A 24,324-nucleotide genomic window follows, 5' to 3' on the forward strand; every position below is an offset into this window, starting at 1 on the left:
GAAACTGTGGTAATCTACATAATGGAATACTACTCAGCAATTCAAATTAACGAACTATTCTCATAATAACATGGAGAAATCTTTTAATATATATATATATATATATATATATATATATATATATATATATATAATTCACAGAGTTGTACAACTATCATCACAATCTAATTTACATTACCCCTAAAGGAAATCCATACTCATTAACTATCACTGCCGATTCCTCCTCTACAGTGGCTGGTAACCACTAATCTATTTTTTTTCTACATGGACTTCTCTATCTTAAACATTTTATAAAATGACACCATATGCTATATACTCCTTTTCTGACTGGCTTCTCTCATTTAGTACAATGTTTTCAAGATTCATAGCATATATCAGTACTTTATTCCTTTTTATTGCTGAATCATGTTCCACTGTATAGACATGTCACACTTTGTTCATTCATTAGTTGATGAACATTTTCCCCTCCCCCCCACTTTGGCTATTATGAATAATGCTGCTATGAACATTTATACACAAGTTTTTGTGTGAACATATGTTTGCAATTCTTTTAGGTATATACCTAGGAATGGAATGACTTGGTAATATTAACAAATGGTAACTTTAACGTTTGACAAACTGCCAAACTATTTTTCACAAAGGCTGTACCATCTTATAATCTTACCACAAACATATGAGGGTTCCAATGTCTGTAGGTCTTTGGCAATACTTTTTATATAATTAGTCTTTCTGATCCTAGCCATCCTGGTGGGTACAATGGTATGTTGTTGTGGCTTTGATTAGCACTTCCCTGTGACTGATGATGTTCAGCATCTTTTCATGTATCTTCTTTGGGGAAGTATCTATTAAATCCTGTGCTCATTAGAAAGGGTTTTTGTCTTTTTATTTTTGAGTTACAAGAGTATGTTATGTGTTCTGGCTATGAGCACATAGATGTATCTTATATGCATTTTCTAAGTAAATGATGACAGACCCAAAAGGCTCCATATTGTATCATTGCATTTATATCATAGTCTATAAAAGAAAAAACTATGGGGATAGAAACAAATCAGTGGTTTTCTGGGTTTGGGGTGGAAGGTAGAGCTGGCTACAAAGGGACAGCAGAAGGGAAATATGGGGGAGATGGAATGTTCTGCACAGTGCTGTTGTGTTGGAACATGGCTCTTCCTATTTGTAAAATCCCCTACAACTATATGACACAGAAAATGACTCTACTGCATGCAAGTTAAAAAAATCAACTAGGATTTCTAAGGAGCGAACGATGGACAGCAGACTGTGACAAGTGAATCTGTTTACAACTGCCTGTTATAAACATACTAAAGGCAATAAAGAAGAAAGAAGTAACTTTAAAAACTGTTTTGACTAGATATCATAAAGCTAAAGGAGAAAAAAACTGCAAAAACACTCTTTTAAAGAGGAAACATTTGCTTCACATTGTGCCTGAAACTTTGCTTACTCTTTCTACTCATGTCTTCTTTTAGTCCTTTATCTCTTTTTAAAAAATATAAAACTGCTTAAAAGGCTAAAAATCGTTTCCCTTTTTCTTCCTATTTCAAGGACTGGGTTAGCAGTGATAGGTTTCAAAAGCCAGCCCTGCACACCTGCTGCTGGGCTTCCCCACCTTCCTCACATGGCGGCATGCCAGGAAAGTGGCACATTTATTTGTTGCAGAGGTGTCAGTGGACAAGGCTGCCCTAGCCTTGTCTGGCTGTCTATAGGCTCAGTGGTTCAGTATCTTGGCACACCTACAACCTACTCCTGCACTGCTTCCCCAACCATGTGGGGAAAGCTTACTCTGTATGCCTCTTCCAATAGAGGTGTTTAACTGCATCGCTTAGCCAGGTGAAGACAGAGTTGCAGTCTGTGCCTCTGTAAATTGAATTTGTCCTTTCTTTCCTCTCTCTCTGCAAAGCTGACTAATTTCAACAAGGGACAATTCCTGACTTCTGTATCATTAGCATCAAGGAGTAACTCATGGACTAGAGTTTTTAAAATAATTTCTACGACACTTACCTTTTCTCTCATCTTTTCCACCTTATTTTTTAGCTGGGGCACTACACTGTTGGGCGGCAAGCCTTTTTCCAACTGAGTCACAAATTTGGCATATTTAGTAACTTGACTGTTTAGGACTTCTGGGTCCAGGCTTTCAAATTTGGACTAGGAAAATCAGGGGGAAAAGAAGTTAAGACATATAAAAGGCAAGCTTGAAATAGTGAACTTTTTCACTTTACTCAGATTTCCCAGTAGTTACATTGTTAAGCCAAGTCAACTCTATACTTTGGAAATGGCTTCACTTATTAAGGTGCCAACAGTCCCGGGGCATCTCTTGGTCATTGCTGTCCTGTCCTGTCTCCCACAGCAACACATGGGTGTTACAATTCCCGTGATTCATTCCTGAGCCAAACCTTGTAAGGAAATAAACAGTTAATTTTTACTCTTGCTAACTAGAAATTTCTCACCTAGTATTCCCCTAATATTTGATTACGTAACCTTTTAATATGAGTGATTTAAAGATGCCCCCAAAATATACATGTATCTATAAATATCTGTTATATAAGCAGATAAGTGTACACATACATTGACGTGTCAGATAGTCATATGGACGGAAGGCAATAAAGAATTTGTAAAACTTTCATCTCACTTTGGAAGTTGCTGTTCTAATCTACAGTGGTAATCAGAAAACTCTAAAAGCTTTTTCATTATTGGTCAGGAGCATTTTCTAGTTCTGAGACAAGTGATAAAGGAGTTATATAAGCACACTTAAAAGCATATATTTGTTCTTTTTTGCTGTTTTCCTCACCAAAAGATAAGCTCTCTGAGGGTTGGACTTTGTCCTTTTTGTTTTCCACTGGTATCTCCAGCAGCTAGAACCTCATCTGGGAAACATTTCCTGTATCACCCGTATTTAACCCAGACATATGATTTCTAATTACAGGCATCAGCACAGGTAGGATGAACGAGCAAGTGTGAACGGTATTTGTGAAGTTGATGGTATTTTTAACGTGTCTACATCACACGTGAAAGTCTAGATGGTCATCTATTCTGCCTCTTAGAGTGTCAACCTTTATAAATGTAAATATAAAGGTTGACCCTAGAAACCAAATTCTATGGTTCTTGGCCTCCTAATTAAAAGAATTTACTATTGAGTTTTCAAGGAAAGAGCCTAGATTTCATCACTCTGATTCTACTTTACTACAGTGAACAAAACGGCTTCTTTTTTTCTCAAAGGACAACGAGAACAGAACCTAAGCTAACAGAAATCTAAAGTACAGATCACAGAAAAAGCCAACAATCCTCAAGAGCATGTGGGTGTAGTGTATCATGATAACACTGGTTCAAACAGCACAAAGCAGTGAAGGTCCTCTATGCTCCCTTCACTTAGCCTTCTTACAGGGAGGACCCGAGAAGCTGCTGCAACAGTGCATTCTGCTGCGGCACAGTGACCCAGAGACCTTTGTGCATCTCACTGGGAAATGATAGTAGTTCCCATAAAATAATAACATTGCATATTTTACCTAAATTAAAAATTTACCAGATTGTTACAAAATTATAATTCATATTATTAGGATTTGAAGTTTAATTAAAATAAAAATGATTTAGGAATTGAGAACTTTCTTTTTTTTTACCTTTAACCATTCTTCTTGGAGATGATCCCATTCAGATAAAGAATCCCAGAGTAATTGTTTGAGCTTCACTTCAGCGCTAACTTCTTCCAAAGCCTCAAACTTAGAAACTTCTACCTTTAAAATGCAATAAACAAAATGCACTATTAGTTTTCAGATATAAAACCGTCATGTTATCCACCAGTAGTAATTCTTGATACAGTGACTTAGCAGAATATGTGAGGAGGGTGTTCTAAATGAGGAAAGAAAAGGACAGATGGAAAAAAAAGAAAAAAAAGAAAGAAACAAAATCCCATGTAAATTTGAATTTCCATTTGAGTGACAAATATATTTTATTTCCTTAGAACTTAAATACTCTCCAATAACGTATATATCACAAAAGGGCCATGGGCACTTCCTCTCAAGTTAGATCATATATGCATAATATGTGCTGGTCTTTTTTGAAAAGCAGATGAGTCTTCGGAAGCCGAAGACAATTTCCTTTAGAGCCTATAGGACAGATGAGGAAGATGCTTGTGCAGTAGCTGGTGGAGGGGGTAGGGTGGTTTATGATGGAGAGGACAGGCTGGCTTCTTACCTCTTTTTAACCCCACAGGCGGTAATATGAACCCTATAGAGAGAACTGCTGCAGGAAAATTTGAAAAAGCTGTTTTCATGAAGTGTTTTACGACTGCCATGGCTTGGAGGGGGGAAACCTCCGGGGAGCTGGCTGCACAGAAACTAGGAGCCCAGTGATGAGTAAGGGCTTTGAACTATTTATCCAGCAGCAGCAGGGTACGCATTCTTTTCACATGGGCATGGGACATTCCCAACGGTATATCATGAGACACCAAAAAACAAACCTTAGAAAATTTAAGAAGATTGAAATCATACAACATCTCTTTTCCATCCACAATGGTATGAAACTAGAAATCCACAACAAGAGGAAATCTGGGAAATTTACAAGCATGTGGAAACTAAACAAAGATTTCCTAAACAGCTAATGGGTCAAAGAGGAAATCAGTGAGAAACTGAAAAATGTCCAGAAACAAATGAACATGAAAAAGCAGCACACCCAAACCCATCGAATGCTGCAAAGGCAGTTTTGAGAGGGAAGTTTGTAGCAATAAATGCCTGTATTAAGAAAGAAAGGGAACACATATTTATTTGTGAGTCCCAGCACAGTAATTAGCACATAGGTGTCCAAACATTAAATGTTTATAGTCACACTGTTGAAAGTGTGCCTTTCAACATCGATGCCATTCTATGCATACATTAAAAAAAAACACATGCAGAGTTATTACCTTAAAATTTTTCTGATAAGATTTGTATTGAAATGCGCGTTTCTGAAGATCGTCTAGAACTAATTGTAGATCACTCAACATGACCTGTATTTTGTCTTGGTCAGCATTAATATCCAAAATCTGTGGATCCTGTAAAATTAAGATAGTTTTTCATTAGTCATTCTGGCTTTTTGATGTAGACCACTCACTACATTAAATTAAGTAACAAATATTTAAAAAATATATTTTTCTAATTCTCTTCTCACTCTGATTTTTATAAAATGTGTTAGAATGACTGCTTCCCTGAATTTTAAAGCAACATATATATATTGTAAAAAGTACAGAAATGCACATAGAAGTGCCATGGAGATAACAATGGTTTTAAATAGTACCTAGTATGTTTTCCCTCATTTATTTTCTTTTCTTGTGCTTCTTGAAAACCATGACTGCAGGTGAGGAGAGGTGAGTGCAACAGGGAAAAGAAGGAAGAGATTATAATAGAAGGAAAACTACCATTTTACAATAAACAAAATAAAAAGTCTTTGAATTCTGAGAGGGAGGAAGAAGAAAAACAAAGAATAAGTGGTCTGATGTGTTTTCTGGCTGACCTTTTGGGGGTTCAAATATGACCCAGTGAACGGGAATGAAGAAGTTTAGGAACAAAGCAGAGACACCTAACCAGGTTTGGGGAATCTGAGAACTATTTCAGCCACAACTTGGATGAGGCCAATCATCTCACCTCCGATACAGCATGGCCCTGCACTCAAAATGACAGTATGCTCCTCATTAGAAAAAGCCAAGGGAAGTGGAAATGTCCTGGCAGAAGGGGCTGGCGCTGACTCTTTTGGAGGGGTATGAAAGGAAGCAGGAATTTCTCCTGTGCTGTGCCTTGATTCTGGCAGTGGGAACTACTGAAAGAACTGGTAGACCAGAGGAAGTCCAAGGTCAGGACTAGAAAGTCACCAGCTGAGACTGCAGACTATAGCACAAATGAAAGAATGCAACAGCAGGGGCTAGCATGGTACCTGAAGAACCAGGAAAAACCCTGAGCTAACAGCGGCCTGGGACAAGCAGGCCCCCCGCACCGCACTGGAAGCCTGTGGTCCAGAGGGCAGCGTAAGGATGGATGCCCCTCCCCTCATCCACCCTGAGGAAACGCGACTTCCCCATGGAGAAGGAGGTGGAGGGGATGGGAGCAAGGGTGAAGAAATGCTTGACAGGGAGTTCATTTTGAACTAAAATCTCTCTTAAAAAGACCAAATTAAAACAAAATAGACATTTAAAATGGAAATAAATTGAGTTATCATCAATTGCCACATCTAGATTTTCTTCTCCAATTCCCTTTATCAACAGGAGCAGCAGTTTTGACAACGAGGTGACGCCATCTATGGAAATAATGAAGCTGTAGTTCTCTTCTCCAGTGATAATGTGCTAATTCCAAACCCACTAGAGAAGAAGTACTTGCTAGAGAGAACCTCTGCCATCATTCTGTGTGTGAGAATCCTGCTTTAAAAAATGCACGATTACACATAAAGCATTTGCTCACCTTTTTGCTCTCTCTAGCCATCTATCTCTATAAATATGTATTGTTTCTAAACAAAGAATAATCTCCCATACTTTTTATTGTCTTCTCTGTATGGAAAACAGATATAGTATACAGCAGCTAATAGCAGACTATTAACCATTGGGAGCTAAGTGCCTAAGCTTGAATTCTGGTTCCTCCATTTATTACCTGTGTGACTCTGGGCAGGTTATTTAACTTCCTTGTGTCTTGGTCTCCTTCTCTATAAAATGTGAATAACCTTATAGGCAGTCTGAGGATTAAATGAGTTAAAGCATGCAAATGTATATATAAATGTTCCTAGAAAGAAACATTATTTATTATTGTCAAGAACTGTAAACAATCCTAATGTCCATTGACCATGGACTGGATAATTAAATTGTGATATATGATAAACCACTACACAGCAATGAATGTGGATAATAAGTTACATCAACACACAGAAACAGATATATTTCAGGAATGAAACAAAATCAAATAAAGGCCACACTTCTGTGTGATCCTATCTCACTGGAGTTTATATACAGGCAAAACTGATTTGTGGCACTAGCACTCAGGGCAGTGGTGCCTCTGGAGAGGAGGAAAGGGTCAGTGACAACAGGGGATGCTATGGGAACCAGTAATGTTATAGCTCTTTACATGAGTAGTGGATACATGGATAGGTTCATGTTCTGGTAATTCACTGAGTTGTTCAGATGTTACATTTGTGTGCAGTTTTCTCAATTTGAAAATAGAAAAATACTTTAGTACTTGACACATAGTAACACAATAAAGATTAGCTGCTTTTACATTCCCATGTTAATACATATGAATGCATATTGTAATTTTTAATGTCTGTATTGTATTCCTTTGAGTAGATGTACCCTAACACATTTATTAATCCTTTGTTGATGGACATTGACTTTTTCCAAATTATTTTGATTTGATTATAACTTTATATGGTTTTATAGTTCTGTGATAACTTTTAGTTAATGTTAATAATAAAATAATGGATCGTTAAAAATGAGATTTTCATGTATACTTCAGTTAATCACTCAGATATCTATTTTAAATTATTTTTAAATTCCTCTTGTATCTTTTGTATAGTAAAATTAGTGCAAGTTAACCAACTATTGTTTTTTATAGTTTTTACTTTATACCCTCTCTCTTTCTAAATAGAAATTTTCTAATATGTGGCTAACAAAATTCACTGTGACAATAGCTATAAAATATGCTAACAAGTTGTAAAAACACTCAGTTGAGAATAATAAATACAAACCAGGAGAAAGAAAATTCAGTATTACTTATATATATACTTTACTTGCAATGGTCTGGAATTTATTCAGTATTTGAAGAGAGCTCAGAAATATTTTTGATTTTAAGTACAGGTTTAAAAACATTGTTAATTGGTCAGAATTAGTAAACAAAGGTTAAATTAGATTAAAATGAAATATGCTCCTAAATGATTCAATTCAGATGTAATAGTAGGATGTAACACACTTTTTTAAAAAATTCTTCCTTAACTCACCTGTGCTTGCAGCTTGACTTCATTCACTTCATTGTTTAGCTCTTCAAGATCCTTACCCAAAAGCAGACAGAATTCCTTGATGCTTGTATCCCTGTCACCTACGGCTTTGTCGATGGCATTCCGAACAGCAATGATAGATGGCTTCATAGTCGCAAAAACAGCAAAGTCTTCGGGCGGCGTGGGAACCTGATACTGCTCGATGAGCTTGTACATTTGAACCACCACATTCCCTTCATCTTCAAGGCTTTCAATCTAAATAGAAACATTTGTAGCTTGTTGACTAGATAAGAGTGCTATTATACCCTGCGGGCTTTGTGTAATAAGAGCTGGCCTCTGTGTGCCTTGAACAGCATGCTGTGAAGACTCAGCATGTGAGGAGCATGTTTAACTGGCTGAGCCTGCTGGGTGACTGTTATGGCCATTGTAACAATATAGGTCGTCAGGCCCAGGAGGTGAGTTGTTCAGAGCTGAGCATAGCACTATTCTTACTAATGTTCATTTTTCTCCTTTCTTTTATTTTCTGGTAGCATTAAACTGTGTCAATATTTAAGGTTTTCCGAGACAAGGCGTGCTGGGAGGATGCTCAGTCGTCCTATCCGAGCTCCCAGGCATGTGGGCTGAGCTGTGACTGTCCCTGTGACTGTCCCAGACCAGCCCCTGAGCTGTGCACAGGCCATTTTTCTGCCTGCACAGATTCAGCACTCTGATCTAATGTGAAGCCTCCCACTATCCTTTAATAAATACTGTTACTATCTAACAGTCATCACTTTGATGTCCTACCTTCAGTGGACAGTGTCTTTTCTAATTTTCTGGCAAGGGACTCTCCAATTTGGGGGGAACCCTCTTTCCCCCAACTCTGTCACATGTTTAAAGATGGAGCAGCCATGTTTGAACAACTTGACCCAACCTCCTGGCCACGAGCTGAACTCAATAGCATCACATTGGGAGCTAGTAACCCTGGGTCAGTGTGACCTCTCTCTCGAACATGGAGGATCAGTGTCACCTCTCTCTCAGAAATGGGAAAGGTTGGACTGCAGCTGCAGGCAGAGGCCGTTTGCTCTCAGGTGGAAACAGAAAGCAGGTCCTTAACATGAGATGACTGCAGAGAGAGGCTTTTACAGAAACGGTTGTCAACCTTCAGCTTCCATCACAATCACCTTGGAAAGCGTGTTAAAACACTGATGGTTGAGCCCCTCCTTCAAGGTCTTGATTCAGAGGTCTTAGGTGGGGTCAAGGAATATACATTTCTGGCCCTGGACAGTTGGCTCAGCGGTAGAGTGTCGGCCCGGTGCGTGGAAATCTCAGGTTCAATTCCCGGTCGGGGCACAAAGAAGCAACCATATGCTTCTCCACCCACCCTCCATCCCCCTTCTCTTGTTCTCTCTCTCTCTTCCCCTCCTGCAGCCATGGCTTGATTGGTTTGAGCACATCAGCCCCAGGCACTGAGGATGGCCTGTGGAGCCTCCCTTCAGGCATTCAGTTGCAAGCATGGAAGCATGGCTCCCACAGCACTGGCCCCAGATGGGGGTGGCTGGGTGGCTCCCAGTTGGGGCGCATGAGGGAATCTGTCTATCTCCTCTCCTCTCACTTGGAAAAGAAGAAAAAAAGAATATGCATTTCTAACAAGTTAGTTCCCATTGCTACTGCTGCTGCTGGTTTGGGGACCACCCTTTGAGAAACACTGTTCTAGAGAGCAGCAGTGATGACAGATGGAAAGAGAGAGGCCTTCTGGTTCTCCTAGGCTGCTCTAGTCTCTAGAGCCTGTTCTTTTTAAAGGCTAGGCTCTACCCATGCCTTTAACTTCCAGAAGATACCTCTGCCAACTTAGAATAAATTTTCTGTTCTCTAAGCTAACTTATGAGATTTTTTACATTTCAACCACAAATGTCTAGTGTCTAAAACAAGTTATGAACAGAACTAAGTCTCTGTACATCCAGGTCTGATCATCTTTCTGTTTCTTGTACATGGAGTAAGTGTATGTCCAGGTTTCTCTGAGAGTGTCCTGGTTTGTACGTGTCTTGGCATAGTGATTAATAGTGCCTCTTTCTCTCTCAAAACTGGTCTGGCAATACAATGATTATGTGGCCTTCCTCTACCTATACTCAGAGGCGGATTTAACGGCGGGCACCCTGGGCTTGCGCCCTGGGCCCCAACTTCTGAAGGGCCCCGCAAAACCCCAACTTTACACTTTTTTCTAATGACATCAAGTTTGGTTTCATATGTGCAATTTTAACATGAATAGTACATAATATTTTTTATTTATTTAAAAATATGATTAACATGTATTTTTATTTTCCCTCTCTCTTTTTTTTTAAGGGATCCAATATTTTCTTCTGCGCCTGGGGCCTCATCTGACCTTAATCCACCTCTGACCATATACAAGTTCTATGAATTGGACAACATAACCTATTCTATCCTTGTTTCCTCATCTGCAGAATACAAATTACCTATCCTTCTTAAGTTTCTGTGAGGCTGTAAAATGTAGTGTATGTAAAACAAGCAGTACAATGCCTGAGCAGCAGTCTGAGTTTGATCACTGTTTGCTGTCACTATTGCTCTGATGTCGGGCAGCCACTCATTGTGTCTGAAAGTGTTTCTGATATTTTCACAGCTGTTTCTTGATCTTCAACCCCTAAATTTCTATTATCTGTCTTTATTACCTACCATCAGATATGGAATATTGAGTTATATCAATCGACTTACCCTTTCCTGAATTTTGTCAAGAAATATTAAGCTGTTAACATATTCTATCGTGGTCGTTGGAACAAATTCAAGTTTATACTCTGCATCTTGTGCCTCAGATATAATGGTATCCACTTTTAACTTGCTTTGACAAGGAAGCATGTAATTTAGCACCTAGGAAGGAAAGAGAAAATGTGAATAATTACTTGAACATACTTCCATTTTTTATATATTTTAGATAAATCCTAATTGAACATTTATAAAATCAGCAAGTACTGGAAGCAGCAGTGTATATAAAGGAACTTTTTTCACATTAAATCCTTGCTAGTTAAATGAACCAACAAGAGGGTCAAGTTGTGAAGACCATTCCCAGAACTAGTAGATTGTACAGCATATTAAAAAGTTTGCCTAAATCCTTGGATTGCTTGTAAGTCCTCTTCAGCATCAACTCTACTCCTGTCATGTTGGGTGGCAGCCATGTGATTTAGGGGAAATTCATCGATTTCTCCTTCAGAAACAAAGGTGGAATCTGATTTGTCACTAGGTAAATATGAGGCTGGCTTCCTTTGGCCAATGTGACTGGATGAGGTTAGACATCTGACCTCAGCTGATTCAGTTAGATACAGGTCCAGCACTACTGTCTAAAGCTAGAGAAATTTCTGCTCAGAATCCCAATCTTTTTCTCTCTCTGAACATAAAGAAGGAAATAATTAGCTTATGGAACTTTTCACAGCCATTTCACATATGTGAGGGGATGCTAGCCTTATCTGAAGCTGGAACACCAGGAGGCTCAGTAAAGAGAATGAAAAGAAACAGGACCAACCCTCCCTGAGGCCCATTCACCCTTGTTGTTTTAGATGTACAGCCTATACAGTTCTGATCGCTTAAGTCAGTTTGAGAGCAGTTTTCTTTGGCTTCCTATATAGTAGTGCTCAAACAGTTGAAACTGAATCGAATTTGCTCCAATTATAAATTTTGTCCTTTTCAACAAAAGGTGAAGAAATAAAGCTCTAGAAGAAAGCCTACTTTCTTACAAGTAATTACAACGACAGAACAAGTCCTAGCATTCAGGTCTGCTGTCTTTTATGCAGTGTTCTGTCTTGTTGTCTATGCCAGGGAACAGAAGTTTTGTGCAAGGGCCAAAAGTCAGTACCTTAGATTTGCAGGGCAGTCTCTGTCCCAGCTACTCAGCTTTGCCCTTGTAGTGAGAAAGCAACCGCAGGTTGTGCTGCACATCAGCGAGTTGCCAGAGCTGTGTTCTAATAAACTGTTTATACAAATCAGGTGGCACACTAGGTTGACCCTGTGAGCTACAGCTTGCCAATTACTAAAATGTATTCAGATCTGTGGGGACAGTTTCAGATCAAGAAATGATTTCCAAAACTTGATCTCAGGATCCTAGAAGGAAGCAGCATACCCACTAGGACTAAAAGGCTTGAAAAACTCCAACAAAGGAAAAAGGAATAAGAGTCAGAGGCCAGTCTGGGGCTTGTAGTTCCCTCTCTGTCCTCATCTGAAAGCTGACTGTGCTTGGAACAGAAAGGAGATGTGAACTTTTCTTAGAAACCAAGAAGATCCAGCAGACTTATCTTAATTTTAAATATTTGCAATACTAGAAAATAAAGATAGACCCTGGCCAGTGGCTCAATGGTTGAACATTGGCCCAGCTTGTGGATGTCCCGGGTATGAGTCTCAGTCTGGGAACACAGGAGAAATGACCATCTGCATCTCCCCCCCTTCCCTTCTCACTTCTCTCCCCCTCTCTTTCTCTCTGTGTCTTCTGCTCCTGCAGCCATGGCTCGATTAGAACAAGTCGGCCCTGGGTGCTGAGGATGGCTCCATGGCCTCCGCCTCAGACACTAAGAAGAACTTGGTTGTTGAGCAATGGAGCAATACCCCAGATCATCATAAGGCAGAGCATCACCCTTAGTGGGCTTGCCGGGTGGATCCTGGTCAGGGACACATGCGGGAGTCTATCTTTGCCTCCCCTCCTCTCACTGAATAAAAAAAAGAGATAGGTTTATTGCAATAGAAGAGTCATAAAATAATTGTAGAGACCATAATTAGAATTTTTCCTAGTTCATATTTACCTCCAAGCATCGCAAAGGTGAGGGAATTAGTTTTTCTTTCAGCAGCTTAGTGTCGATGAGCAGCAGTCCCACATTTCTGGTGGGTTTCAGAGCTATAGCATCCTTGTGCTGTTTGTGGTATTTTTCCAGTTGTTCACTAAAGAATTTAACATCTACATGAAATAGTTCATATAAAGCATAAAATACATTATGTTATATTTGGAAGGAAAATTATGAGGTACATTAAAAATTATTGCATTCATAAATGTGTTTATGTTATTCATATATAAGGTACTTAATATAACTTTAAAATGTTAATTCATAGATTTTTACATTTTATTCTTGTAACAAAAGCTAACATATAATAATTATATGAATTATGTAAATATGTTTCAGATCCTATTAAGGGATGGCTGATAAAAATAACTTATAATTGCATTAGAGGATCTAGTTTGGAATGAACTAGATTCTTGAGTCGGGCTGGTTTGAAATTGAGATTAATCTAAGGGTTCTCCTACATGGTACTGCAAGGTGAAGCATTTTGAGGATATTCACAACAAATTTTGAGACAGACACAAGAGATCAAGCACAGCCAAAGTCATCTCCATTCCTCTTCCAACCACCTCCTGCCAACCCTGCTCCAACACCATGATTAATGCCTTTGTCAGTTTGCATCTGCTTCTGCCGCAGTCATGCTTTGATAATCTTCCTAAATGCATTTACCACCTTCTGCAATCTACTCAAAACCAGTGGAAGCCCAATTATTCCTGAATACACTTTTATCATGCTGTTGGTCAAAAACAGCTCTCTCTCATACACTTATAGTACTCTGTTTGCCTTTCAAATCCTGGACTCTCTCAAATTTAGCTAACTTTATTCCCAGTTACTTCCTCCACTGGGGTCAGCTGGCTCTCCTCTGTGGGTCCTGTTCTCCTTCTGTAACCCCTCATCATCACAGAGGGAGAAGGGGACTGACCTCGCCTTTATCATGCCATCTCCCCCCCTGAAAAAAGGGGGCATTTGATGGAGTACAAAGAACACCTCACACCAAATATGGAAGACATGGGTCAGCCTTGAACCTGTTTGTGGCTCTGGGTTAGTCACCTAATCTTTCTGAGCTTCAGCCTCCTTATAATAGAAAGAAGTACAATTACCCTACTGACTTCAGAAGTTGATATGTGTGTTTGTTAGAACTGACAAAATAAGGATATCAAATAATCTCAGAAGTCCTCTGGTAAGAAAACCTGTATAATGTTGCTTTGTCTAGTAGTTTCCACACTTATTTGATACCAATCACATGGTATCATGTGATTATCCCTTCTAATAATCTTCCAAGGAATACCAGTTTGGGAAATACCAATTTGGTCCAATACTCCATTTATACAAAAAAAAATTTTAGATTAATAGGTTATTGATCTAATAACTATATTTCTTGTTGGCCGTGAACACATAGCCAAAGAGACAGAAGAGAAATAAGATTTATTTCTGATCTCTTCATAGAGAGGCAGAATGTATAATGGTTAAGTGCACACACTTTCAAGTCAGAGAAGTGTTTCTAAACTACTTACTGACGGTGCGATTTTGCAGTTTCCTTATCCCTATATATCTCCATTTCCTTATTTGTAAAATGAGAAGTCTGATACCACATAAGACTGTCAAGATTAGGCAAGATAACTGATGATCACTTAGTATAGCATCTATCAACTCATTAGTGCTCAGCAAATATAGAAATTATTAGTAAGCATTGACTTTTATAGGAACTTAGTGGTAAGATATAGCTGATTATGTCAGGAAGCCAGAACCTGTCCCCTGAGAACCTTCTGGGGTTGGTCAGGAGAAAACTTTGGTTCAAAGTTCAGTTAAACAGACATTTATTAATTATCTATAATATGTGCAAGGCAATGTTATAGCATTTTGAAGGAATATGGTAACAGGCAAAGCATGGTGTCAAAGGGGCAAAGCTACATTCAGTTAATCTAACAACTGGGTTTAGAGTTCAGAATTCCAGAGAGTTCTAAAAGCAGGAGGAACACAGCATTTAGGAGCCCAGGCCAATGCAATCCAAAGTCCCAGGCAACAAACAGTTAATACCTGAGAGACTCTGGTTCCAGGACTGCCACAGGCTTGACCAACCAAGGCAGGATGAGATCAAGGGAACCCTGGGAGTCTGGTGACCCCTCCTACTGGGAAGGTGCTGAGGGATGAAAGCTACTGAATGTGGGGAATGCAGCCGCCGGTGAGCAGAGGCCTTGGGCTCAAGGCCTGGAGTATAGGGATCAGTGATTAGAACTGGTGATTTGGGTTATTTCTACTTCCTGTGCTAAAATGCCAGGCTCCACACCTCACTGCCACCGCAGTGCCATGCTACAGCATGCAAGGCACTGTGTCCCTCTGTCCGTTCACTTCACACACTAAGTCTCAGGGACTTAAAAACTAAATGCAGTGTCTGCTTCTCTGGACTGGATTCTGGGTCAAACCAGCTGCAAATTGCTTTATTTGGGGGACTCCGAATACAGACTAAATGTTAAAATTACGAGATTAGTTTTTTTAGGTGTGACATTATTTGGGGTTGTCTGTAGGAACAAGCTTATTAGAGATGCATATTAAAGTATTTTAGTAATGGAATGCCTAATTTAATTTAGCACAATAAAAATAATGGGTTGAAAGAAAACCATAAAATAGTTATTTAAAAAATTAGTGCTGGGCCTGACCAGGCGGTGGTGCAGTGGATAGACCGTTGGACTGGGACGTGGAGGAACCAGGTTTGAAACCCCGAGGTCGCCACCTTGAGCACGGGCTCAGATGGTTTGAGCAAGGCTCACCAGCTTGAACCCAAGGTCGCTGGCTTGAGCAAGGGGTCACTCAGTCTGCTGTAGCCCCCCGGTCAAGGCACATATGAGAAAGCAATCACTGAGTGTAAGGCCAGTGGCCACGGCCAGGGCCACCACTATCACAGCAGCCCGGCCCATGCAGGTTCGCATTGGATTCGGACAGTCGGTAAAGAAATAATGGAGCCACAAACTGGTGGGCCATAGTCTTTAATCCTAGCTTGCACCCGGCGGGCAAGTAAAAACATATACTGGGCTCCAAAACCCACCCACATTCAGTGCTCACAAAGCCACTGACTTATCCGAGTTTCCTAGAATCAAAGGTTTCTAGCTCACCAGCCTTATTCTCCTCAGTTCCCCATCTCCTTCCTTATCTCAGATACAAACTCTGCACAAACTGGCATCTCACTCAGCACTCCGCCATCTTGGCTGCTTCTCCTGGCCACATGGCCTCTTTCCGCTGCTCTCTGCTCTGCTCCCTCTGCTCTCTCATGCTAATCATCCCAGGAACCAAGAGAGCAAACTCTCGTTCTGCCCCCATTTTATAATGTAGCTTCACAACCTCTAATCCAATATACAAAATAGGGAAGTCTCTAATACAAAGTCACTTCTCTGAGGCATGATTGGATTGTACCACCCCACATCAAAAAAGGTGGGAAAGGCTTAATCCCAAAACCAAGCCCCAGGCTACAAGGATTCTCAACACACATTAATATCACCTGGGCGACGGCCTCACATGGGCAGCGCCATTTTTAACAAAGTGAGCATAATACATTTTATCTGCCCAACACTGAGAAACTAAGGAGCCACAACAAAGCATTGATGCTTCTTATCTCTCTCCCTCCCTGTCTGTCTGTTCCTCTGTCTCTCTCTGTCTCCATCACAAAAAATAAAAATATTAGTGCTGGTATAGGAGGCAAATATCAAAGTAGTAATTTTTCTGTACAAAAAAATATAAAGCAGTAAGAACAGTTTATTAAATAAAAAAAAACAAGTGATATGCTTCAACATTTTTAAATAATAATGAACATAAAGTCAGTTTTCATAATCATTTGGGAACTTCCTTGCCTTAAATTGCACTTGGTTATTATAAATTATTTTGTTTTATATAGGATAATAAGTCTAATAAAATCATTTCCCTTTGTGTCTAATTTCATGACTAAGAGTTGTTGATTCACACCCACCAGGTTGTGATATGACCACAGAAATAAAGAGTAACTTAAATTCCTGAAATAGGAAAACACTTATGTGAACATTATTTAAAGGAGTGTGTGGAGGTAAACAATTCTTTCACTCCTTCCCATACTCCGGCTGGATGGCCTTAGCACTGATACAACTGCACACTAAAAGACAAAGTCATTGGGGTGGAGCTTCTCACAATATTCCGAAATGAAACACTAACACTGAATAACGCTAAAGAAAAGAGTCATTCGGAAATGAGTCAACTCTTGCCTTCTATCAGGCCAGTTCTCCCAGGCTACCATTCCTGTCGCCATTCACCACCAAACAAACCCAGTGTCCCCATCAAAAATAATTAGTGAGAAATTAGAAAAGTTACCAGGTTCCTGAAGTTTAAGAGCTTGTAAATCAAGACTTTCATTTTCCTTGAAGAACAGCTGGAATTTTTCAAATGTAGCTGCATATAATTGAGCAGATTCAAATGCTGCTTTTATGGTTTCCTACATGTTATAAATAAACAAGTAAAATTGTATTTTTCGTGAGCAGAATTCAGTTCAGTGTAACTAAACAAACACACACAAATGCCTTCCCTTTGTCAAACCGTATGCTGTGACTGGGGAACATAAGTGAGGGGAGACACCATCCTTGTGTTATAAAGTACCGCACCCCAGATTCTGAAAGGCACCATACTTCACTCCATCAGGTTTACAAAGAGACAGCCAGTTCAGATGAATTTTGAAGAGTTTTATTAAAGGAGGAGATTTATTAAATATGCTGGTTGCATATGGCTGACATGGGGCATAGCAGACCCAAATCATGTAGTTCCAAAAATAATTCAGGGGCTGCTTATATACCCTTGATCACACAGGAGCAGGAGAGAAAAGGAGAGGATACACAGAAACATTAAGACTTCCAAGGTAACACAATCAAAGACATTTACGAATCTTTTAGGGTTCATTTTCCCTCACTAGCCTAGGGGTATTTTACTCTCAAGATTCCAGGAAGGGGGAGGAACTACAATCAGTGTAGGGTGGTATGTAAATTCTGTCTCCCATTGAAAGAGAAGTTTCTCAGTTAACCTTTATTTTAGATTTAAAACTAAATGACCCATTGTCCTTGCAAGCCAGAAACTTCTACATTCTTCTCCCTCCCCACCCCAAAGAGGGACGAGATAGGAAAACCTGACCTTTCCTCCCAGAATATCAATATTAATTTTTCAGCTTTTTGGTACCTTACAACAATCCCCACTGGTTTTATTTCCTAAATCAAATCCTTGACTTAATTTACTGAAAAGCATGAGGCTGTTGTATAGGGATATTAACTTATAACATGTAACAGATATTTAACAGACAGCATTAATAGCAATACAGTTCACTAAAGAAACAAATATTACCAATTAATTCCCTATAAACTGTAGAAATCTTTTGCAACTTATATAAAACTAATTGGCTTTTATAACAATTTACTTTTAGTTAGAACTCTTAATTTTAAAACCTTTAACTTTTAGTGACAATTAAGTTGACTTTCTTTTTACCCTAGTTTCCCTTTTCCCAAAGTCTGATTAAAAAGGAGACCTTAGTAAGTTTCTTCGTTCTTTAGCTGTAGGTAGACCAACCAGCTTCTGGTTTGTGGTTGGAGTAGGGCATCCCATTTTTCTACCTTAGCAGCAGTGGGAGTTGTCAAGATTACAATGTGTGGACCCATCCACGTGAGAGTCAGTCCTTGGGTGATGTACTGGATCTGCTGGTAATGTTGGAAGCGCCTCTCAACAGTCCTTTGAACAGTTTGTTGTTAATCTGTAAATCCTGCCAGTACTTAGAGAAGGGGTGGTTACGTTTCCTTTACTATTTGATTCATGCATTTTACTTGCCCTGGACCTTTGGGTGCCTCTGGGCACAATGTAACTTCAAATTAGTTTCTAATTAATATTGGGCTCCTTTCCTCCTAGTTTTGAGACTGTGGACACAAATATAAGTCCAACATTAGAATGGGCAAGCTAAACCTGGAAAGAATTCTATATAGCAATTTCCTAACAATTTTCAATTATTTTATTAAAGTCTATTTTAAATGTTTACTTGGGAAAATTCCATTTTTCTGTGTTTTTTCCTATAATTTCCTTATTTTGCTTAGTATGCACTTGGGCATAAACGAAATACTCAGATATTATGCCTTCTGTAATAGATTCTAAGTCTGGCTTTTCTAATTTTCCCTTTCCTATTGGCAAAATCTTTTCTAATTGGTTTCGAATAAACCTTTGGCAATAAGGGTCCCAAGACCTCACTGGTTTTGGGTGGCATCTATTCATTTGAATTATTACTATGTTCCGATTTTGAGACAGACTGGAAAAACGTACAATTAACAATAAAATTCAAATAGCTAATGTTAACAAATACTATGACAAGCGTCTTTTTTTTTTTAAGTTAAGAAAGTGCTTTTTTAATTATAATTTTATTTTTTTAATGGGGTGACATCAATAAATCAGGATACATATATTCAAAGATAACATGTCCAGGTTATCTTGTCGTTCAATTATGTTGTATACCCATCACCCAAAGTCAGATTGTCCTCTGTCACCTTCTATCTAGTTTTCTTTGTGCCCCTCCCCCTCCCCCTTTCCCTCTCCCTCTCCCCCCTACCCCCGTAACCACCACACTCTTATCAATGTCTCTTTGTCTCACTTTTATGTCCCACCTACGTATGGAATAATGCAGTTCCTGGTTTTTTCTGATTTACTTATTTCACTTCGTATAATGTTATCAAGATCCCACCATTTTGCTGTAAATGATCCGATGTCATCATTTCTTACGGCTGAGTAGTATTCCATAGTGTATATGTGCCACATCTTCTTTATCCAGTCATCTATTGATGGCTTTTTGGTTGTTTCCATGTCCTGGCCATTGTGAACAATGCTGCAATGAACATGGGGCTGCATGTGTCTTTACGTATCAATGTTTCTGAGTTTTTGGGATATATACCCAGTAGAGGGATTGCTGGGTCATAAGGTAGTTCTATTTTCAGTTTTTTGAGGAACCACCATACTTTCTTCCATAATGGTTGTACTACTTTACATTCCCACCAACAATGTAGACAAGCGTCTTAATACAATAAAATGACTAAAGCCTACTAGATTATTAAAAAATAAAGTTCTAACCAATGTAACAGGATTCAAAATAAAATTCTTACAGTCACAAATGTCCTTAACATGTTAACGTAATTTCACTAAGTCTATGTTGACACTATTGCTGCTTTATATTATTTACAAATGTAACCCAATTCCCACTTTAGTCTGAGAAATGTCCCAAAGAGCAGGAGTTACACATATTCAGGAAAAATCCATAAGGCACTGAAGTTGTGGTCACATTCTATACTCTGTAGCTAAAGTCTATGTCCTAATGATTACTGCTTTTAACTGGAATTAGGAGCAGGTCCCAGCCTAAAATAGGCATGGGGGAATTGAGACAGGAGGAATAAAGGAGACACTATACATTAAATAAAGCAATAAAAATGAGACTGTCAATACCTACAGTAGAGAGCATCGAGGGATAAATAAAACTCAAATATTCAGGCAAGGCATAGTAAATGGCCCTTGTGTTCACAACAAATGAGATCAGTTTACCTTCCACTTGGAAGAAATACCTTAGGCCAGTGGTTCTCAACCTGTGGGTTGCGACAGCGGGGGTCGAACGAACAAAACACAGGGGTCACCTAAAGCCATCAGAAAATACATATTTATTATACAATACATTTTTAAATAAAATATGTATTTTCCGATGGCTTTAGGCGATCCCTGTGTTTTGGTCATTCAACCCCCGCTGCCCTAGAGTCTGGGGAAACACTTTCCTGGGCGTACCTCCTATTGGAATATGCACATTGATCTTTTTCTAACTGAATTCCAATTCTTTTTCTTGAATCCCCTTTCTGTCCTAAATATAAGGCTGGCTGGACTAGGAAGACATAGCACCTTTTCTGTATTGAACAAGCTTTTAGCCATTGTGGTGGGTTCAGTGCTAAATTTAGCCAAAGATCAAAGTATGGAAACTGATCAGGGCGGCCTGGATCCCCAGTCACGATATCCCAGACTTCCCTTACTAGGCGGAGATTAAAAGTTCCAACTGTCAGCCATCCTATTCCAAAAGTAGGCCATTCTGATTCACAGAGAGAGCGCAACCTTTTCTTGGACCATTTAATTCCATATTCACGGCTGTCTCCATAAGCTTCTTGAAAGTGCTTGAAAACACAACCTAAAGGTGTCTTCTGTGAACTAGCCCCTCCTCCCATATTTAATAGCTAAGACTACCAATTGCAAAGTTAAAACTACTTCAGGAAGATCCAGAAAGTAGTGCACCAATAAAAACAAGAAAGATAAGACAGATAATTAACTAGCAACCGGAATAAAAGGGTGTTTGACTATAGAGGTACTAATTATTTTATACAAGACAAGGGAGGAAGCCAACAGAAGAGAATAATTTCCTTCAGAGGAGAAATCTAACAGGGCCCCTTGAAGCCAGAAATCCTGAATCCACGAGAGGTTGTGTTGTAGTGGAGCAGGGGAAAGGGGTCCAAACCATGAAATGTCACGAGAGATTTCTCGAAGGAACAAAGAAAATCTGCAGTATACACAAATCACCATTTAAGATTGCTTTTTAGTCAGAAACTTCCAATTTTGACACAAAACTTAAGCCAGGCCTTAAAACAGACACATTTAGACATTAAACAAAGGCCTTCAACATAAGGGAAGCAAAAAATGAGATCTCTACAAAGGTGTTCTTACTTGGGTTTTTCTTTGAGAGCATAACACAACTAGCTGCCTCTGGAAGTTCAGGGTCTCTACTCAGTTCCCCTTAATTGTCTTTCCAGAGTACAACTAAATGCATCCCAGAGAATCCTAATCAAGACCGACGGACCTCCTACTGATGTCTCGGTCTTTGGAGTCCACAGCAGGACTAGTTTCAACTCAGTAATGCCAGAAAGCTGGCTTTGCCTACATACCTCCGAAGTTTCAACTCAGTGAAGCAGACGATCTGTTTTACCTACACACCTCTGGAGTCACAACTCAATAAAAGCAATGGATTTGCTTTACCTACAAAATTCCAGAGTTACAACTCAGCAAAACAAAAGATCTACCTCACCTACAAATGCCTGGAGTTTCAACTCAGCAAAGCAGCTTTGAAGGCCCTACCTACACACCAGAGTTCCACATCTCCAGAGTCACAACTCAGCAAAGCCCCCAAATTACCTACATTCTAGTCCCAAACAAATTCAGTAAAGCTTTACCTACCTCCTTGATTTCTCTACCGAATTGTCCAAATTGTCGAATTTGGGAACAGGGAGGCATCTACTGGAGAACTGTCTGGACCCCACAGGAAGACCAGGAGTCCTGAAAAGTCTCAGGGGGTGCGCCTCTCCTCAAGATTCAAGCAGGGCCAGGCAGCTCAGTGGAGAGACCAGCTGATTCAGGGTGTCTCTATCAGGGGACATGAAAGGCACCATACTTCATCGGGTTTACGTAGAGACACCCAGTCCAGATGAATTTTGAAGAGTTTTAGTAAAGGAGGAGATTTATTAAATATGCTGGCCGCATATGGCTGACACAGGGCATAGCAGACCCAAATCAAGCAGTTCCAAAAATAGTTCAGGGGCTGCTTATATACCCTTGATCACACACGAGTGGAGGAGAAAAGAAGGGGATACACGGAAACATTAAGACTTCCAAGGTAACACAAACAAAGATGTTTACAAATCTTTTAGGGTTCATCTTCCCTCACTAACCTAAGAGGTATTTTAGTCTCAAGATTCCAGGAAGGGGGGAGGAACTACAATCAATGCAAGGTGGTATTCTGTCTCCCATTGAAAGAGAAGAAGTTTCTCAGTTAACCTTTATTTTAGATTTAAAACTAAACGACCCATTGTTCTTGCAAGCCAGAAACTTCGACATTCTTCTCCCTCCCTAGTCCACAGGAAGGATGGGACAGGAAAGCCTAACCTTTCTTCCTAGAATATCAATATTAATTTTTCAGCTTTTTGGTACTTTACAACACTGGATGTCAAGAGAAGTTAATGGATTCTTTTACAAAACTAAAATTCTTAAAAATCTTCAAATCCGACTTTCAAAGCATTGTTTCTTATAATTGAAAGAAAGCAAACATAATTTTTTTTAGCTTCATGGAGAGCTTACACACTACTAATGATCATATGGCAAGAGACAATGTCTGTTTTTCAAATTTCAAATGTGTCTTAAAGTGTTTCTGAGCAAAGGCAAAAATGTTTAGCATATCTACAGAATGAACTGGTTAGCTTACCATCAAATCCTCAGTGGTGGAAGTCTCTTATTCCAAATGTCTTTTATCATCTGCCTTAATAAAATCCTTTCCTTCACCTCTCTTAAACTTGGCTACAACCTTCCCTTCCCTATTAAGTGTTTTCAAATAAAAACAATAATTTTCGATCGTTTCAGTCCCTTACCACCTGTGTCAATACATATTATCATAATTCAATATCTAGGAAAGACATTTCAGATTCGTTAGTGTTCGTACATGACTCCTTGGCTGCATGGCATAGCTTTTCCCTATTTTTTTTTTTTTTTTCAAACCCTTGTGTCGAGGGCTGACTTTCAATAGATTGCAGCGAGGGAGCTGCCCCTATTTTTTTTTTTACCAAGATTTTTGGCAAATGACTGCAATGTGTCACAGGGAGAACGAGAGATGGTCAATGGAACTGCTAAGTTTCAACACACCATGCTAGTCATGCTTTATGGAGAGTAGCTAGTAATAAAAAGTTTAATTACATAAAATAGCACACACCCTATATGGTTACATTGAATTATTAATAGTGTTAATTTATTTATAATGTTAATTTATTTCCTTTTAATAGGCTCTTATCTAGCCTTTCAGACTCCTTCTGCTGTTTGTTTCTTTAGATTAAAAATCGAGAGGAAGAAACGATGTCACACTTCTATCTCCCTTGAGGTGACTTAGTGGCTTTGCTGTGTCACTCATTGTACAGGTGACAGAAGCACAATGAAAGGCCCATTATAAAGAGCTCCAGCAACATGTTCAAAATATAATGTGAGACCATTTTATTTTGAAATAATTTCTGATTCACATAAAGTTGCTGGAATAGTACAAAGATGTCAATAGATCTGTCAGCATAATTCCTTACATTTTAATAACTTATATTTACATTATCATTCTCTCTATATGTATATTATTTTACTATAAATCATTTGGAGACAGTTGAAGACATGAGAGATTTCTACCTTTAAATATTTCAGGATGTATTTACTAAACACAAGGATGGGTTCTTACGTAACCACAGTACAATAATATAAATCAGGAAATTAGCATTCATATGAATACAATTATCTAATTATAGACCTTATATAAATTTTGACCTGTGTTCCAAAAATGTCTTTTTCATAGAAAACAAATTTTTTTTTTCTGGTTCACTATCTTATCCAGGATCATATATATCATCTCATTATATCTGGTTGGTTTCTTTTAACTTGGAACAATTCCTCAAACTTTATTTGATTTTAGCTTCTGAAGACTGTATCCCATTTGTATGTGTGTTTTCTACTTCCTAATGATTCGATTCAGTTACATATTTTGGCAGTA

At 39.0% G+C, this 24,324-nt stretch overlaps 1 protein-coding gene across 1 annotated transcript in view; it reads right to left on the reverse strand.

The window, feature by feature from the left end:
* The window catches only part of DNAH6 (dynein axonemal heavy chain 6), a 300,118-nt gene that overhangs the window by 206,988 nt on the left and 68,806 nt on the right, over positions 1 to 24,324 (reverse strand). The window contains exons 12-18 of the mRNA XM_066377849.1: positions 17,091 to 17,211; positions 12,726 to 12,877; positions 10,657 to 10,809; positions 7,954 to 8,205; positions 4,907 to 5,035; positions 3,627 to 3,740; positions 2,014 to 2,157 (exon numbers count right to left, since the gene is read on the reverse strand). Of these exons, the coding sequence (XP_066233946.1) occupies positions 2,014 to 2,157; positions 3,627 to 3,740; positions 4,907 to 5,035; positions 7,954 to 8,205; positions 10,657 to 10,809; positions 12,726 to 12,877; positions 17,091 to 17,211 (1,065 nt within the window). The remainder of the gene's footprint in view (positions 1 to 2,013; positions 2,158 to 3,626; positions 3,741 to 4,906; positions 5,036 to 7,953; positions 8,206 to 10,656; positions 10,810 to 12,725; positions 12,878 to 17,090; positions 17,212 to 24,324) is intronic.

Source organism: Saccopteryx leptura, chromosome 3, assembly GCF_036850995.1.
Source record: "Saccopteryx leptura isolate mSacLep1 chromosome 3, mSacLep1_pri_phased_curated, whole genome shotgun sequence".
NCBI classification, from domain to species: Eukaryota; Metazoa; Chordata; class Mammalia; order Chiroptera; family Emballonuridae; genus Saccopteryx; species Saccopteryx leptura.